Here is a 16,935-nt window from a genome sequence, read left to right on the forward strand (position 1 = left end):
TGCAGTTTGTTTTCATTGCCGAATAGTATATCTTACTGTGTGAATGTATCACAATTAGTTTATCTCCTCTAGTAATGGCATTTGGACAGTTTCCAGTCTGGGCCATTATGAATAGTATTATCTGTTTTGGTTTTTATTATCTGGGAACCTTAAGCTTCTTGTTTGGAAACGTTGGTAAATTTATCTTCCTCTTACACTTTACCTAACAAGAAATATAAAAGACTTGTGTAGTGTTCTTTAGGTAGAATACAATTATCTGAAAGTTATAAAATCTACTCCCCTCTTCTGTGATAAGATTAGTTATGTGACTTTGATCAAAGATTTTAGAAACCAACAGAGAACATAAATATTTGGTAACACCAAAAATTACAGACTTATGTACATAATTGTGGAAATACCTTGAATCAACTCTGAATAGTGGCAGAAACTGTATCGACGTTAAGTTAGGCTCTTGGTTGCTTTGCTGGTAGCTTGACTCATAACAGCACCAACAGAAACCCAAACTCTTCTTCACTGACCCTCTAAAATAGTCTGATATTTCCCCACTGTTTTAAAAAACAGTTTTAAATTTCAGTTTTATGTTTGCCCAGGAAGCACCATGGCCTGTGCTGCTGTTATGATTCCTGGGTTGCGGTGCTCTGTTGGAGCCGTCTGTACTCAGGGTGCTTCATTGAGATTGACATTCAGCACTTTGCGCCACCTTACTCTAACCAGGTGAGTCGTTAAGCCTTCCGTGCATTTGAAGTTGATTTTCAAAGACACCTGACCTGCTGATGGTCCCAAGAGGCATATCAAACACCTGACAAGGTAACACCTTGGCTTCCATGTGCATGCTGTCAGGTTGTTAAACTTCTTTTTTTTTTTTTTTGAGAGGGAGTCTTGCTGTGTGGCTCAGGCTGGAGTGCAGTGGCACGATCTCAGCTCACTGCAGCCTCCACCTCCTGGGTTCAAGTGATTCTCCTGTCTCAGCTTCCCGAGTAGCTGGGATTACAGGCATGTGCCACCACACCTGGCTAATTTTTGTATTTGTAGTAGAGAGGAGATTTTGCCATGTTGGCCAGGCTGATCTCGTACTCCTGACCTCAGGTGATCTGCCTGCCTCAGCCTCCCAAAGTGCCGGGATTACAGGCGTGAGTCACCATGCCTGGCCAAAACTTTAGTTAGATGGGCAAATACTCGCTGACCATATTATAGGATCCATAATGTTATATTGTATTTAGGATGACCATGATATTTCAGGACAAACTAATTTTATGATTTTTATGGGGTTAATACATAATAACCTAATTTTACTTTCTGTTACAGCATAATGAAATCCAAAAGGAAAACTGATCACATGGAGAGAACTGCAAGTGTCATTCGACGGGAGGTTTGTATCTGTGGGGTATGGGAGGTTTTTCCAGCTAGACAGTTTACACGTGGTTATGATTGGCTTATGGGTAAAGCGTTAGATGAGTCTGGTCCTTTTGAAGGACAGTTGGGAAGTTTGTTATTTTTCTATTTAGAAATTTTCTGTGCAGGACGTGTGATATCTGATTTGAAAAGATGACAGACAAATACTCGAATTTTTCCCTTTAAATTTGGAATGATGGATTAACTTTTGATGAAGGGAGTATAGCAGCAATTGAGGGAACCACCCTCACAGGTGTGATGTGTAGGGTTATGTTTTAACACCAGAACTTCTTTTAGAGCCTGCAAATAGCCTATGAATAGCTTACCTTTTTCTTTTTCTGGCTTTTTTTTTTTTTTTTTTTTTTGCGCATCACATCTCAAAGTCCTTGTTCTCATTCCTACTTTAGAACAACTTATTTCGTCAACTTATTTCATCAAGGGAGAAAGCACTAACATCTGAGAAAGGAAAGTGGATGAGCTCTTGTTACCCTTCTAATGTACAGATTTTTTTCCCCACCATATTCAGACTATAGAAAGCTAATCTACCACCTGAAGGGGTGTCAAGGGCTGAGACATAAAGGATCCTCACCCTTTACCTCAGTGAGTAACCCCATTTTTATTTAAAAACATAAATTGGATATTTGATTTTGTTTTTTTGAATGTTTATCACTTATTCAGATAAATTTAGCTGTGTTATAAGCCTATTTAAGCTAACAATAAAAAGCTGTATTTTATATAAAGAAGGATTATATACTTCTACAAACATGGGCAGAAATTAAATTGTCTCATTTAATTTTATTTATTAATAGAAGGATACACTTTAATATAGAGGTATACTTTTCAGAAAATTACTTTGGGACTAAGGGTAACCTTAAAGTTCCTGGGTTTTTTTGTTTGTTTGTTTTTGTTTTTGTTTTTGAGAAGTCTATAAAATTAGTTCAGCAGCAGAGTAGATTTAGGAGCTTATGGGGAAGTACACTTTTCCCAATGATAAATCTGAAAAGACTTTTTTTTTGTTTGTTCAAGTGACCAAAGTCGCTGATTCTGTAAATGTGAGACTTAACTGTTAGGATTTTGAAAAAATGAAGGCCTTGTAAATTATGAAGATAAGTGGTTTATCTTACAGGCGAAAGACTGTTGTATTTTGAGGCCGGTAGAATTAGAGCAGAGGTTGAAGAACTTTCTCTAGAAGGCCAGATAGTAAATATTTTAGTTTTTTTGGGCTATGCTGTCTTAATTACAACTTCTAATCTCTGATTTTATAATGTGAGAAGAGCCATAGAAAGTATGTAAACAAATTTCATTTACCAAACACCCAGATTTGGCCTGCGGGTAATAGTTTGCTAGTCTCTGAATTAGAATATTCATTTCAGAATTTTATTTTACAATACCAATTAATTTTAATAGCCTGCAGAAACTAAGTACAATGTGAGCAAAAAGAATTATCAGGCATTTACAAAACAATTAGTACATTATTTACTGTTTAGTGTTGACTGATATTTATTGAGCACCTCCTATTTTCCAGGCCCCAGAAATTTGTTTGTTACCTTACAGAATTCTCAAAACTGTGCCGTGAGATATATAATAGTATTTTAAGACAGGTAAGATAGACAGATAGATAGATAGATAGATAGATAGATAGATAGATAGATAGATAGATAATAGTACTTTCTTCTTGATTTTTGAGACAGGGTCTTGCTCTGTCACCCAGGCTGGAGTGCAGTGGTGAAATCATGGCTCACAGCAGCCTTTATCTCCCAAGCTTGAGTGATCCTCCTGCCTAAGCCTCCTCAGTAGCCAGGACTACAGGCACACTACTGTGCCCAGCTAATTTTTAATTTTTGTAAAGATGGTCTTGCTGTATTGCCCAGGCTGGTCTTGAACTCCTGGCCTCAAGTGATCCTTCCTCCTTGGCCTCCCAAAGTGCTGGGATTACAGGCATGAGCCACCGCACCTGGCCAGTATTTTCTTTTTAATAGATGAGAAGATTAAGAATCAGGCTAATAGGAACTTGCACAGCATCCCTCATAGGCATTAACATACTTGATTACGTTGACTGCCAATTCTAAGGAAACATAATCTATTTTTCACATTTGTATTGTTACTACAGAGTCTTTACTTTTACGTTTTTCAAATTTGTGTGGATATAAACAGTATTTTTATTTATGTCACCGTCATATCCCTTTCCTAATGAAAGACCTTTATCTCCCTAAGGTTATGACCACTTGTCTATAATTTCTTGCTTATTAATTTTAATATACATAAGTGGGAATGTGCAGTATTCAGTATTCTGTTATTCTGCAATTTAAAAATGAGGCAGGCGCATACTGTAAAGGTTACACCTATTAAAAAATAGATACTAATGGCGTATCTCTTTCTGAATATGCTCACACTTCCTTTTCTTGGGTGTATGCTTTCCCTTTTCCAGTAAATTACCATACTTTCACTAAAAAAAAAAAAAGTATCAACTATGGTTTCTAAAATACACTTAAATATATTTAAAATTAACCTCATTAAAATTTTTGGTTTACAAAATAATACAGTATGTTAAAAAGCGTAAATGACTGTGTATTATGATGGTTAGTGACATGTAAGTACTGACACACATATTCTTTCAAGTTTGAAGTACCGCACCTGAGAACTGGGCTAATGGGCAGTTCCTTAGTTTGGTTCAACTGGAATAAAATTATAAAAGGTGTATTTTCCTTTATGTTACAGATATATAACTATAGCCAAAAGGTCAGATAACACTGAATTCAGTTAATATTGCAATAGTTAATATCAAATTCTAGCCAACTTCTGGTATTATGAAAGTATGTCTAATCTTAGAGAAAACCTGTTCTAACAAAGTTATCTTAAGAAAAAGGGAAGGAACTATAAAGAAACAGACTGTTAGAGAGCTAGTAAATATTCTTTTGTAGGTTAGGGCCTGAGATTCAGTCCTGATAGGTAACTTGCTTAAGCCCTGTGCCGATGGTGAATCCAGGACTGATTGCTGAGCCTGACTTCTGTTTCAGGCTCTCCTGAACATGCCCTTGTTCTCTCATCTTATGACTGAATCGTGTCATTTATTCACTAAATTTTAACTCTAATTTGGAAAATTATCAACTAATAAAACTGTTTTTCTCTTCAGCACAACTCCCTGGTCTTTAAAAATGAGTGTTATAAGAACAGGATACAGTCCCTAACATTAGAGCACTGTCATAGGTTCCTTAAGATCAGAACTTTATACAGGAAAAAGTTCCCTTTGCATCTAGTTTGATTTGGCTAGAAAAAGCTTCTATAAAAGTCATAGCTTTAAAGCCTTTTTACTCTATAACGTAGTGACATCCTATGTTGTAAAACAGTTTTTATCATCTGACATTTTCTTCAGATAGTTTTCCTGCTTTAGCTGTCTTATAGGAACTTCCAAAGACTTCAGTCTACCTATAGTTTGTTGTTTGTGGCTCAAGAAGAGTTATCTTTGAATGTAGCTTAGAAACTTTCTGCCAAAAATGTTCTTTATTTATGTCTTGTCTGCAGTAAGAATGTTCAATTTGTGGCCAAGTGTGCAGTGGTTAATGTCTGTAATCCCAGCACTTTGGGAGGCTGAAACAGGAGGATCACTTGAGACCAGGAATTCAAGACCAGCCTGGGCAACATAGCAAGATCCAGTCTCTACAACAAGTTACAAAGTAGCTGGACATGGTGGTGTGCCTGTAGTCCTGGCTACTCAGGAGGCTGAGTCAGGAGGATCACTTGAGCCCAGGAATTCAAGATTACTAATGTGAGCTATGATCGTGCCACTGCACTCCATCCTGTGTGGCAGAGCAAGATCCTGTCTGTCTCTCTCTCTCTTTTTTTTTTTTTTTTTTTATAGAAAATGTTTCATAGATTTACATTCTTCTATAAGGAGTCTTCAATGTCTATGTCTTCCATTTCCATGGGTTCTTTTTGGGTAGATATAAAAGAATTAACTACAGGTTTAGAAAAATGACAATAATAGATTCTTTATTCATGTTTAATTCTTCAACTGTTTGATTAATTGTGGTAACTAAGAATGAATTATTCTGTGCTGACTTGATTTTTGTGGAATTATTTGTAAAGTTTGGATTAGCAAGATGATTAGTAGTTATTTCAAGCACTTCTTCAGTTTCTAAAGACTGTAGGATACCTTCGGAATTTGAAGTTATCCAAGTAATAGTTGTAGAATTTAGATACTCAAAAGATTTGTGAAAACTACCTATATCCATATTTTAGTTAACTGATATTTCGAAGATATATTCTGGTTTCCTAGTTAATCTTGTTTAACTAGTAGTTTAAGAGTTTCCTAGTTAATCTTGTTTAACTAGTTTAAGAGCTAACATATATTTTGACTTGAACCCGGGAGGCAGAGGTTGCAGTGAGCCGAGATTTCGCCACTGCCCTTCAGCCTGGGCAACAGAGCAAGACTGTGTCTCAAAAAGAAAGAAAGAAAAGAGGAAAAGAAAAGAGTTAACATGTGTTTTGTATACTTCTTGGTGTTGGAAGCTGGTGGCTTCACCAAGGCAGATGAATCAAGTAATTGCGTGTTCAGGGAGCACATGTGTGTTTTCTTTGCCTCATTTAATACAAGTGATTTTTCTAATTTGGCTTTTAGGCGTACTTTTTTCTCATCATACAATTTTTTCTTCTGGAATATTTTTTTTTTTTTTAGAAGGTTCTTTTTCTGGATTGTCTTTAGGCAAAGGAAAAATTGTTGGAACTACACGTCGTTTTAAATACCAAATTCCCCAACTGATGTCAAGAGAGTCAGGAGTGAAATGGTCACTACGTAGTAACTGGTATTTGCCTGAAACCCATCAATCTTGCTTTATATTTTTTCACCGTTTTCAAGTTTTTCTTTGTCATTTGGGAGAAATGGGTAAAAACTCAGCTTCTGATCTTTATTTTTTTTGTCCCTGGTGATTCTTAGAGTAAATCACTGTCCTATAGCTGAGTATCACTTCTATGAGGTCCTGGGAGACCAGGGCCAGCAAGAGGTGCAAGGCAGCTGTTCTTTCATTTCAGAATTTTACAGGACAAAATTATTGGGACTTTTGGGGGGTTATTTTGAGCCAAGTTTAGGTAAACTACAAAGAAAGTTAATGCAAACTCTTAAAAATCTTAGTGCCCACAAGTCAGAAAATTACAGGGTTAAAATCCAACTGTGGTACTACCTTTGAGGAATTTTTTAGTTGCATCTGTTCTCCTCTTCTGTTTTTAATTTCCCCCCCTCTCCCATACAAAATGAGAACTGGGAAGATACGGGAAGAACTGGAGAAAGCTAGATGATATCTGGCTTTCTCAGCAGTGTATGGTCATTAGGGACTCACTCCAGTCTCCAGAGGGTGCTCCTTGCCGTAGAGTAGGGGCTGGACCTTGGACTGGTTGAAATGAATGGCGCCTCAGGTTTGGCCGTAACGGAACTAGATCAGCTTCTTACACTCTCGTTTTCTACTCTTGCCTTTCATTTGTATAGTGAGTGTACTTTACACATGTTATTTGCTCTTCAGTTCAAGTCCATGAGGTAGCCTAAGGATACAATGTCATCTGGAGTTTGCAAAAAGGAAGCAGGGTCTAGGAGATGTCTCTCAATGGCAAAGGGAAGCTCTAGCTCAGAATTCCTAGGCTAAAGGACCCCCTGCTGCTACTCTTGGAGTGGGCAGAAAATGGAACACTCACCCAGAAATGTCCTTTTGGTTTTGGGCATTGTATTTCCTCTGGAAGACTTACTGAATGACCATTTATGATGTTTATGCTTCTTACTGGGGACTCTAAATATAAGTAGTCTGAGATTGGGCTCATGGAGGAAACTGAACTCTGATTTGAATTACATTGGACTGTTTGTGTTTGAGTTTTTTTCATTTTATTCTTACGAATCAAAAGAATAACCAGTCTGAGTAACCCTAGAAACGTCAAGGAGATAAGAGTAGAAATATTGTAATGCAGTAAGGATTGTTCAGGCAAGACACATTTTACTGGAGGGGTTATTCCATGCTTGGCTTCTATAGACTCTTGGCCTACTGAGAAAGATATGCTCTGTTCATCAGTTTGTTGGAAGAGTTTGGCAGTGAAAGAATTTCTTAAATTACTAATTCTCATGCATTCATTTGTTCATTTGGAAATATGCCAGACCCTGGGCCAGATCCTGGGGTTACAGCATTGAAAATGATCAATAAGCCCCATCCTCAGATTTTAATGGGACTCTGATCAGAAGACTTTATGCACCTAATTGATTTTGAAAAACTTTCTAATTCTTTTTCCATTGGACCAGTTTGCTTTTAGAAGCCTGTGTCTTTTCCTACAATATCTTATGTGTTTGTTGCCTTTTTGTTTACAAAGTACCAGATAATACAATAGATTATTACTTGATTCTCACAGCCATTCTGGGAGGGAGATGTAGGGATTTTAATTCCTATTTCACAGATGAGGGGATTAAGACTCAAAGATGTAGATAGGATGACCCTGCTTCCTAATTTGCCTGAAATAGTCCTGGTTTATGCTTCTTGTTCCTGGTGTAATTGTCAATAGCACTTGCTTTCACTCTCCAAAGTATTCTGTCTTGAATGATAAATTGTATTGTTATCCTAAGTTTAAAAGACTTTCTCAAGTAAGTGTAGAAATTCAGTCCTTGAACTCAGATCTTTAATAATAAAATCAGCTTTCCTTTATGTTATAGCAGAATATGACCCTTGGTTTAGATAGACAGGGTTTAACTGAGCAATGTGTTACCAGGCATGGGAAAGGATGGAGATGCTGATGGCAGAGTGGTTAGTTAATAAAGTCAAATGCCTGGGCCCCTAGGGCAGACCCCTTTGGGGATCCTACAGTTTCTGGTGCTGATTTTCCAGTGCTTATAATCTGCTTGTGGTCCTTCCGAGGCCTGGGTTTGAATGGGATGGGCTGCTTCGCTGCAGAGTGGACTGTGTCCCGAGGCTAACCTTTACATTCTCTGCTGGTCATCACCTGTGCATTTCAAAGAGATTGTGCTAGAGTGATCACCCTCAGTCTGAGGTAGGGGGCATCTTTTCAACATGCAATGTTTCTCAACAGTTGTACCTGTAATTTGCTTTGGTTATTACACCTTGATGGTCACAGAACCTTTTAGAGATTAATCAGCCTGGGATGAGCAGTGCTTGGCACTCCTGGCTTCACCACTGTCAGCAATGACAAAGCAGAGGGGGTGGAGAGAAACCTCAGGCACTCACTGCCTGGAGGTAGTTGAAGTGTATATTGCGGTGGGGGTTGGCTGGACCACAGCTCTTGGAAAAACTCCCAAAGAAGTGCAGTCTGATGGCCCTGGCAGCTGGCCCCTGGCCCTTAGGGTGTGTAACCAACTGCTGTGAGTTGAAGGGTACAAAGAGGCCCAGTTTAGCAGCTCTATAATCACAGCGTATAGCACGGTGCTGGAGAAAAAATGAGTTCTGTTTTGGCTGTGTTAAGTTTGAAATGGAAATTCAAACAGGCTGTTGGACATGCAAGTTTAGAGTACACTGCTGGAGATGAAAAATTGAGGCCACATAGAGAGTAAGGGAAGAGGACCCAGGACTCAGCCCAGGAATGTGTCAACAATTAAAGGCCAAGCAGAAGAGCAAGGGCCAGCAAAGGAGATGGAGAAGGAGTGGCCAGCCAGACAGGAAGGAAATCAGCAGAGTGTTCTTGGAGCCAGGAGGAAAAGTGTTTCAACAAGGAGGAGGGGCCCACCGTCCCAAATTCTGCTGAAAGTTCATCATTGAATTTACCACAGTGGATACTGGGTGACCAGAATGACTGGCTTTAGTACATTACTGAGAGTGAAAGCCTGATCAGATTGTGTTGAGGAGAGAATAGGAGATGAGAATGTGAAGACAGGACCGTTTATAACTCTTAAAATGTTTTAATGTGAGTGGGAGCAAAGAAATGGGGTGAACGCTGGATGAAAGGAGAGGCTTGTTTTTTTTGTTGTTGGTGTGTTTTGAAAAGCAGCAAAGAACACAAGTGCCTGGATTTAAATCCTTGCTTTGTCCCTTACTGGCTCTGGGACCTCAGTTTTCTCATATGTAAAATGGGGATATAATTATATTGGCTTTCTAGATTGTTGTGAAGACTGACTGAATGAATGTATGTAAAGTGCCTGGCATATGGTAAGGATGTCTATAGTGTTTGCTGCTGTTGATGTTACATGTTATATGAGGTGGGAGATCCTAGAGCTCGTGTGTTCTGATGGGGAGGGTGGAGAGGGTATGATGTAGGAGAGAGGATAGTTGCTGGAGGGAAGCCTTGAGAAGGCAGAGAGGGGACCAGCCCAGGTAGACAAGTTAACCTTTGGTAGGAGTAAAGTGAGTTTACCTGCCATTCTAGGGCATAGTGTTAACCAGCATAAGCCATTTAAGAAGTTAAATGTGTGGTGGTTTTTATTAGTAAATCACTTGAGTAAAATCTGCTTCTAGTCAGATTCCTACACATCAGATTGATACTGTGCTACCATTTAAATAATGCCTCTGGGTTTTAGTGTCTTTATGTGTAAAATGACATATGAATCTTGATAGTGACTAAAATTTCCTTCAACTCTGACATTCTCTGAACGATAACTTCATTTTTGTTTTAAGTTATCTCTAGTCATGGCTTTGCCTAAGTTTTTAAGCCAGAAAATGAATGAACAGGCGTGAACGGGGAAAGCTAGCCAGGCTTTGAAAGAAATATCTATTTCCTGTACAGAGACTTTTGCACCAGCAGTAACATCAAAATATCCTATATAAAACCAGCTTTTTAAATAAGTGTGATGGAATTTCCTTTTAGATGCTGACTCTGCCTAAGCATTAAACACGTGTACTAGTAAAGTTGGCAAATGTGTTGTTATTTTACTGAACACTGGAAGACCATAAATGTTGTTTTATGGAAAATTTCATTTCCTGCCATGTGTTTTAACTTAGGACATGGATAGTTGAGGTTTCAGTTGTGAAATCTTTTGATCCATTAAGTATAAGAGCAAGTACAAATGCTAAAATACATAGTTTCTCCACTATGTTTTGTCTATCCAGTAAAAGAATGGCATATAACAAAGGGCCACAGTTACAGTCCTAATTATATGAACTAACTTTGGAGTAAAATAAATATGTGGCCTTCAAAAAGATTTCATTAATGTTTTTAATCCACATTGCTAGAAATCTTTACATAGTATACAGCATTTGTGTTAAGCAAAACAAAATAGTAAAGGGAGGCATGTCTTTAAAAATAATGAATTGTGTAAAGTATTCTGTGTTCCAGATACAGATATAACAGTTTTGTCCAGGTTGTTAGGATAAATAGCAATAGGTACATTACTGTTCATATTATAAGTTGAGTATCACTAATGCAAAAATCTGAAATCTGAAGTGCTCCAAAATTGCAAAACGTTTTGAACACTGACATGACACTCAAAGGAAATGTTCATTTTGGATTTCAGATTTTCACATTAGAGATGTTCAACCTGTAAGTATAATGCAAATATTCCAAAACTGGGAAAAAAAAAAAAATTGAAATCCTGAACACTTCTGGTCCAAGCATTTCAGATAAGGGATACTCAGCCTGTGATACCAGTAATTGGTCATAGACGCACCATCCAAATGAAAATACGGCTTAGTAGAAAGTATAGCTTTTGTTTCCTCCTTCATCGAATTTTACATTTGGACATTAGGAAATGACTAATGCTTCCGTATCATATAGTCTAGCACTTGATCGTGAAACATTCTTGCGTGTCTCAGCTGAAATTCTGCTCCCTATCTAGTTTTGTTAAGGAATTTAACACATGCCAGTTGAACTGTCAGAAATAAAATAATCTAGCTTTACGCTGCATTTTAACAGATTGTTATATCAAAAAAAGGTAAATGTTTATAAAATAATATTTCTTTCTTTTTTTTTTTTTCTTTCTTGAGACAGGGTCTCACTCTGTTGCCCAGGCTGGAGTGCAGTGCCATCACCTTGGCTCACTGCAGTCTTGACATCCAGGCTCATATGGTCTTCCCTCCTCAGCCTTCCAAGTAGCTGGGACTACAGGTGTGTGCCACCATACCTGGCTAATTTTTGTAAATTTTCTTTTATTTTTTTTTGTAGAGGTGTAGGGTTTTGTTTTGCTATGTTGTCCAGGATGGTCTCAGACTCCTGGGCTCAAGCTATCCGCCTGCCTCAGCGTCCCAAAATACTTTTGTAAATGTAATAAAAAGGGGAAAACGAAGTAAGAGAGACCTCTGATGATTCTCATTATTTGTCTTTGTAATAAGATATTTTAAAAAGAATGTGTGGCAAACAAAAGAAAATAACAATTCTGCTAAATAAACCTCTGCTCTCCCTGACCTCTGCCATACTTATGAACACGTATGGGGATTTTCTGTAGTGTTCTCTTCCCCCACGCACACAGCTTAAAAAACATGCTCCCAAGTTTCTACCAGTCTTTCTTCTGGAAAACAATTTTAAATGACCTTAGATTCAAGTTTTTATTCATTCTGCAAATACTTACTGAGCTTTACTAAGTGTTGGTTTCTGTGCTTCATGCAACGAGTTGACTAATACGTGCGGAATGTGGTCAGAAAGGCAAAAACATATTGATAGAGTTGAGAGTATGAAGAGAAGAAGGTAGACCTCAGGCAGGGGATGTTACTTGAGCAGGGCCTAGAAGGGTGAGCAGAAGGTTGGTAGACAGTGTGGCTCATGCTGAATGACCTCGGCAGAGTTTGGGGGAATGGGCAAGTGTTAGGTACCTTTGAGGACCAGCAGGTTGTCTAATGTGGCTGAAAAACCACGAGCACAGTGATCCAGGAGGAGTCCCAAGTTGGTATAAGTTAAACAGAACTTTTAGCTTTTTTTTTTTTTTTTTGGTATTTCAGTAGTAGAGAGCCACTTAAGGCTTTTCAGCTGGGGAGTAACTCAGTAAGGTTGGAAATTAGGAATATTTGCCTTGGCTGCTTTGAGAGACACAAGGAAGAGACCAAAGTAGTAGTTCAAGTGAGAAGAAAGAAATTTTCAGCTCAGGGAGATGGCAAGTAGAGAAGGGAATGAAAAAACATGAGCCAAATTTATGGAATTTGGCTGTATTAGGGATAGTATACCAGAAAGAATCAAAGTTTGTGTTTTTGTGTATCAACCGAAAATGTAATTGACTTTGTTGAGTCCAACCTGCATCTGGAATTGAATATCTGGTAATGGAAAGAAGCTGGTTTTGCAAGGCTCTGTGAGGGCATGTGCAGCCTTCTCTGTCTCTGCATACCCTGTTCCGCATTTTCTGACACCATGCTCAATAAGTGTTCGTGGAAGGAATGAATTTGGTGAATTTTGTTGAATGGCATAAGTGAGTTTACCACTGGGACAGAACCATCAGATGATTTAGGGAGGATCAAGCTAACCTGGATTTGAATCCTGACTTGGCAATTCCTAGCTCAGTGATCTTGAGCAAGTAACTGAATCTTTTGGTTTCCTCATCTGCAAGATGAAGGATAACACTATCTCTTGGGATATAATATGATTATTCCTTATCAACTGAATGAATGAATGCACACATAAAATATTTAACGTAGCATCTGGTATATATCTGAGATAAATGCTCCTCAGGCATTTGCTGTTGTTACTTATGGGGAGTGTGGATGTCAGCTTGTGATTGGCAGAAAAGTATTGATGAGTTGTAAGCAGAGGGTGGGAGGAGAGTAGTAGCCTGTGTGTCCTTGAGGGCCTCAACCGGGAGTAGGAGTGAGGCAGTTTAGGGAAAGCTCCTACGGAAGAAGTGAGAGAAGGACGGGTAAAGGAGAAAGCCCAGGTCAGCGATAATGTGAGGGGACTTGAAAAGTTCAATGTCAGCTGTCCCAGACAAGGAGAAGGAGTCAGGATGGAAAGTACCAAATTAAGAGAGGTCAGGGAGGGTGAGAACTGAGACTGGACACTGAGTTTGGCTGTTCAGAAAGACCCCAACCGTCAAAGGAGAAGTTTCAGGAGAGCAGAAGCTAGGTTACATGTGGTCAAGGAGAGCATCAAGGAAAAAAGGGAAGATTCTGTGGGCTAAGGAGGAGCTCATTGCCTCAGTAGAGGAAGGGACAAAAGGCGAGACTTCTAAAATATATTCAAGACAGTTTAACTTTTAAGTTTGCACTGGTACAAATAGGTACAAACCCACCACACTGTACAGTTTCTTGTTGTCCATGTGAGCAGTCTCTCTGAGATCTTCAGTGCTCAGTCTTTGAGGTCCCAGTGCAAAAACATTAGAATGGTGGTATATATATTTATAAATGAATAAAGTGTAATATATAATGTAAACAATCAATTGTAGTTAATACAATAAATGCAATCATGTGTTGCTTAATGCTTAATCAGTTAAATCATACGTGCTGATAAGGCCCAGGGGTCATATTTCAATTATCTCCTCCATCAGTTTCCTGCAGTGAAGCTGTGGATTGGAAGGGCAGCAGGCCAAGTAGGAGTCGGGGCTCATCACCACGATGTCATCACTGATGCCCCGGTCAGTACTCAGTCCACACTTGGCTGGCTAGAGCATGCCACCTGAGGAGAAGTAAGGCCAGAGCATTTTCACAGAGTGGAAGGAATTCCTGGTCCTAGTGTGTCTGACTTTCTACCAGATAACATAAGCTTTGATGCTAGAAAGCAACTTTGAGCCCTACTGAGAGAGAGAGAAAGAGAGAGGACACCAGGAAGAAACATTAGAGGAGCAAGATTAGAGAAACAAGACTTGACCTCTGCCCTTGAGCAGGGCTGCCATACTGCAGCTAGGTAACCTCCTTACCACCTCCACGACCATGTGTGGCAGCCCTGACTCTCAGAGGACTGCACGTACACAGCACTGTATTCCTTGACATCTTTTTTCAAACTGTGTCCTTCCCCATTGCTTATCTGGTGAGCATTATGTGTCAGTAGGTAATAGTCATTGTGCAAACATCATAGAGTGTACTTACACAAACCTGGAGGGGCTAACCTAATACACACTTAGGCTAAATGGTATAGCCTATGGTTCCTAGGCGACAGACCTGTAAGCGTGTTACTGTACTGAATATTTCAGGTGTTTGTAACACAATGATATTTGTGTATCTAAACATAGAAGAATAGTACAAATCTGGTATTATGGGATCACCGTCGTATATGCTCTTTGTCGTTGACTGAAATGTCATTGCACAGCACGTGACTGTACATTATAACCAACACTTAATGAGTTCTGTGGGCCAGCAGTGTTATAAGTGCTTTCGTTGGTATTATCTCATTTAATCCTCCCAGCAACCCTATGAGGTATAGGTGGTATTATTCTCATTTTGTAGCTGAGGAGGGCTAGGTAACTTGACCAGAGTCACACAGCTGGTAAATGGTAGAGCCAGGACTAAGTATACCAGGCGGTCCAGCTGCAGAGCCCATGCTGTCAACAGCCATATTCTGCTGCTTACTTTACTTTGTCGCTGAATTGCTTAGGATTGCAAATGGCATTAAATATAATCTTTGATGAAACAGGAATATTCTTAAGAGAGGAAAATTGAATATGAAGGAAAGGGCTGGTGGTTGCTGGTGGAGCAGTGTTTCAGAGAGAGTAGGCAGGACTAGGACCAAGAGTGCAGGTAGAGGGTCACTAATGGAAAATCACCCCACTTGATTTTTAGGAGAGGAGGGAAGAGAGGGTTGATAAAAATAGGGAGAAAGAAAGAGGTTGGGGATTTTGTAGGAGGGAGAGAAAGGTAGATAATATTAGAAGATACTTTGAGGTGGTGAGAGAGACCACCATCCATCATGAGAATTATCAAGTGGATTTTTGAAAATGGTCTCCACGAATAGTTTGATGAGATCTAGTAGTCCTATGGAGTAGAAGGCCTGCATGAGCTCGTGTTAGGATGGGACATGCATTGACCTTGACAGATTTCCAAAGCACCCTTTGGTAAAGCTGTGAAGGTCACACCTTCCAAGGCCAGGGCTGTATTTTGGTTAGTTGCTGATTTGCTGTCCCAGGTGGAGTAGACATAGAAGGCTGAAGTAAGAGTCATGTTGTCTTTTTTCTTTGCTTGTGAAGATGTCCCAGGCTTACAGGACAAAGAGAAACAAAAAGCAGATGAAAGAATAAAGGCGATAGAGACACTTTGAATTTGAGGGGTGTTGAGCCATGAATGGCACATTCCTGAATTGCTCCCTAGTCAAACCTATTCAAGGCCTTCTAGAAATCAGATACATTGTGTAAAATAGTGCTTTTCAAACAATCTGTAGGGAAGAGCTCTTTTTGTTGTTAAGGTTGTCAACTGTTTCCATTTTATAAAACATTGTATGATAAATGAATTTGAAAATTGATTAAAAACAAAGACATAAAGAGTGCAAACCCAATTTGTTTCCTATTACTAGATTCAACAGGCACAAGATTGTTCTGTGAAATTATTAGAGTTTCTAAGTGCCTGCTTTTAATTTCTGAAATTAGTTCTTCATGGACTCCTTACATACTCAGAAGGAACAATGGACCTCACTTTGCCCAGTACTGATGGAGAATTGAATGGCACCTCCCTGATAAGACCCTGGCTTGTTTACAGTTTCCATTCCCTGAGCTCTTCCCAGAGTGCCTAGCCCAGTACACAGCTCATGGTGGATACTCATCAAATAAATGCCAGTTAAATGATCCCTTTAATAGATGAGTTTTGAATGCAGGATAAAACTAAATTAGTATGATAACAAGTCTTTCAAAAAGAAGTTAATTAAAATGTATTCATATGGGGGTAGGCTGAACTAAAGCAAAGTGTGCTTTACCTTGTTTGGCAATTTTCAAAAACCACGTCTTTGTAGATTTCAAAAACCTTACTTCCCAGGATACCACCATTTGTCCCTTGTGCTGTGTATACACTAACCTCAGCCACAGTTCGTCTTTTGGTTTTAGATTGTGTCAGCAGCTAAGGTGTGTGGAGCTGCCAGTGAGTCACCGTCAGTGAAGAGCCTCCGCTTGCTTATTGCTGATCAAGACTTTTCCTTTAAAGCTGGCCAGTGGTAAGTGGCTTTTCTGTGTTCCAAGTGTATATATTCAAGAAGGTGCCATCAGATAGAAGGGATTATTTTTTCTCCTGGAAAAAGACTTTTCTGGCTACCCATTCCCTTGAGGAAGAGGAATTCTAGATCCTGTCTGCTCAGGGTGAGCCTTTGTTGGCACAGAGGATCTGATTCCTTTCCTGGCCTTAGAGCCCTTGGGTTTTGAGCCTGTGGCTCCCTCAGTCATATATGAAAATTGCTGTCTTGAGTTTTCCTCATTCAAACAAAGCAGCTAGTTCTGGTCAGTGGAACTGACAGCTCTGATAATTACACTCTTTGGGAACAGTTGCTAACAGAATGCACTTCAGTAATCTAATCTCCTTGAGTTATGTGTTGCTTTTTAAAAATTAGTCTTCTTGGCCGGGCGCGGTGGCTCAAGCCTGTAATCCCAGCACTTTGGGAGGCCGAGGCGGGTGGATCACGAGGTCAGGAGATCGAGACCATCCTGGTCAACATGGTGAAACCCCGTCTCTACTAAAAATACAAAAAATTAGCTGGGCATGGTGGCGCGTGCCTGTAATCCCAGCTACTCAGGAAACTGAGGCA

At 39.3% G+C, this 16,935-nt stretch overlaps 1 protein-coding gene across 8 annotated transcripts in view; it reads left to right on the forward strand.

Annotated features, from left to right (window-relative positions):
• The window catches only part of OXNAD1 (oxidoreductase NAD binding domain containing 1), a 79,740-nt gene that overhangs the window by 20,106 nt on the left and 42,699 nt on the right, over positions 1 to 16,935 (forward strand). For 7 of the 8 annotated variants that reach the window (XM_032267260.1, XM_032267274.1, XM_032267268.1 and 4 more), the window contains 3 exons: positions 591 to 714; positions 1,306 to 1,369; positions 16,244 to 16,350. In XM_032267260.1, the coding sequence (XP_032123151.1) occupies positions 599 to 714; positions 1,306 to 1,369; positions 16,244 to 16,350 (287 nt within the window). In that variant the 5' untranslated portion in view covers positions 591 to 598. Of the gene's footprint in view, positions 1 to 590; positions 715 to 1,305; positions 1,370 to 1,799; positions 1,993 to 16,243; positions 16,351 to 16,935 lie in introns of those variants that run through there. The other variant, XM_032267284.1, reaches the window with a different exon arrangement.

The sequence above is a fragment of the Sapajus apella genome, unplaced genomic scaffold, assembly GCF_009761245.1.
Source record: "Sapajus apella isolate SASKATOON/1434 unplaced genomic scaffold, GSC_monkey_1.0 scaffold4, whole genome shotgun sequence".
Classification (NCBI taxonomy): domain Eukaryota; kingdom Metazoa; phylum Chordata; class Mammalia; order Primates; family Cebidae; genus Sapajus; species Sapajus apella.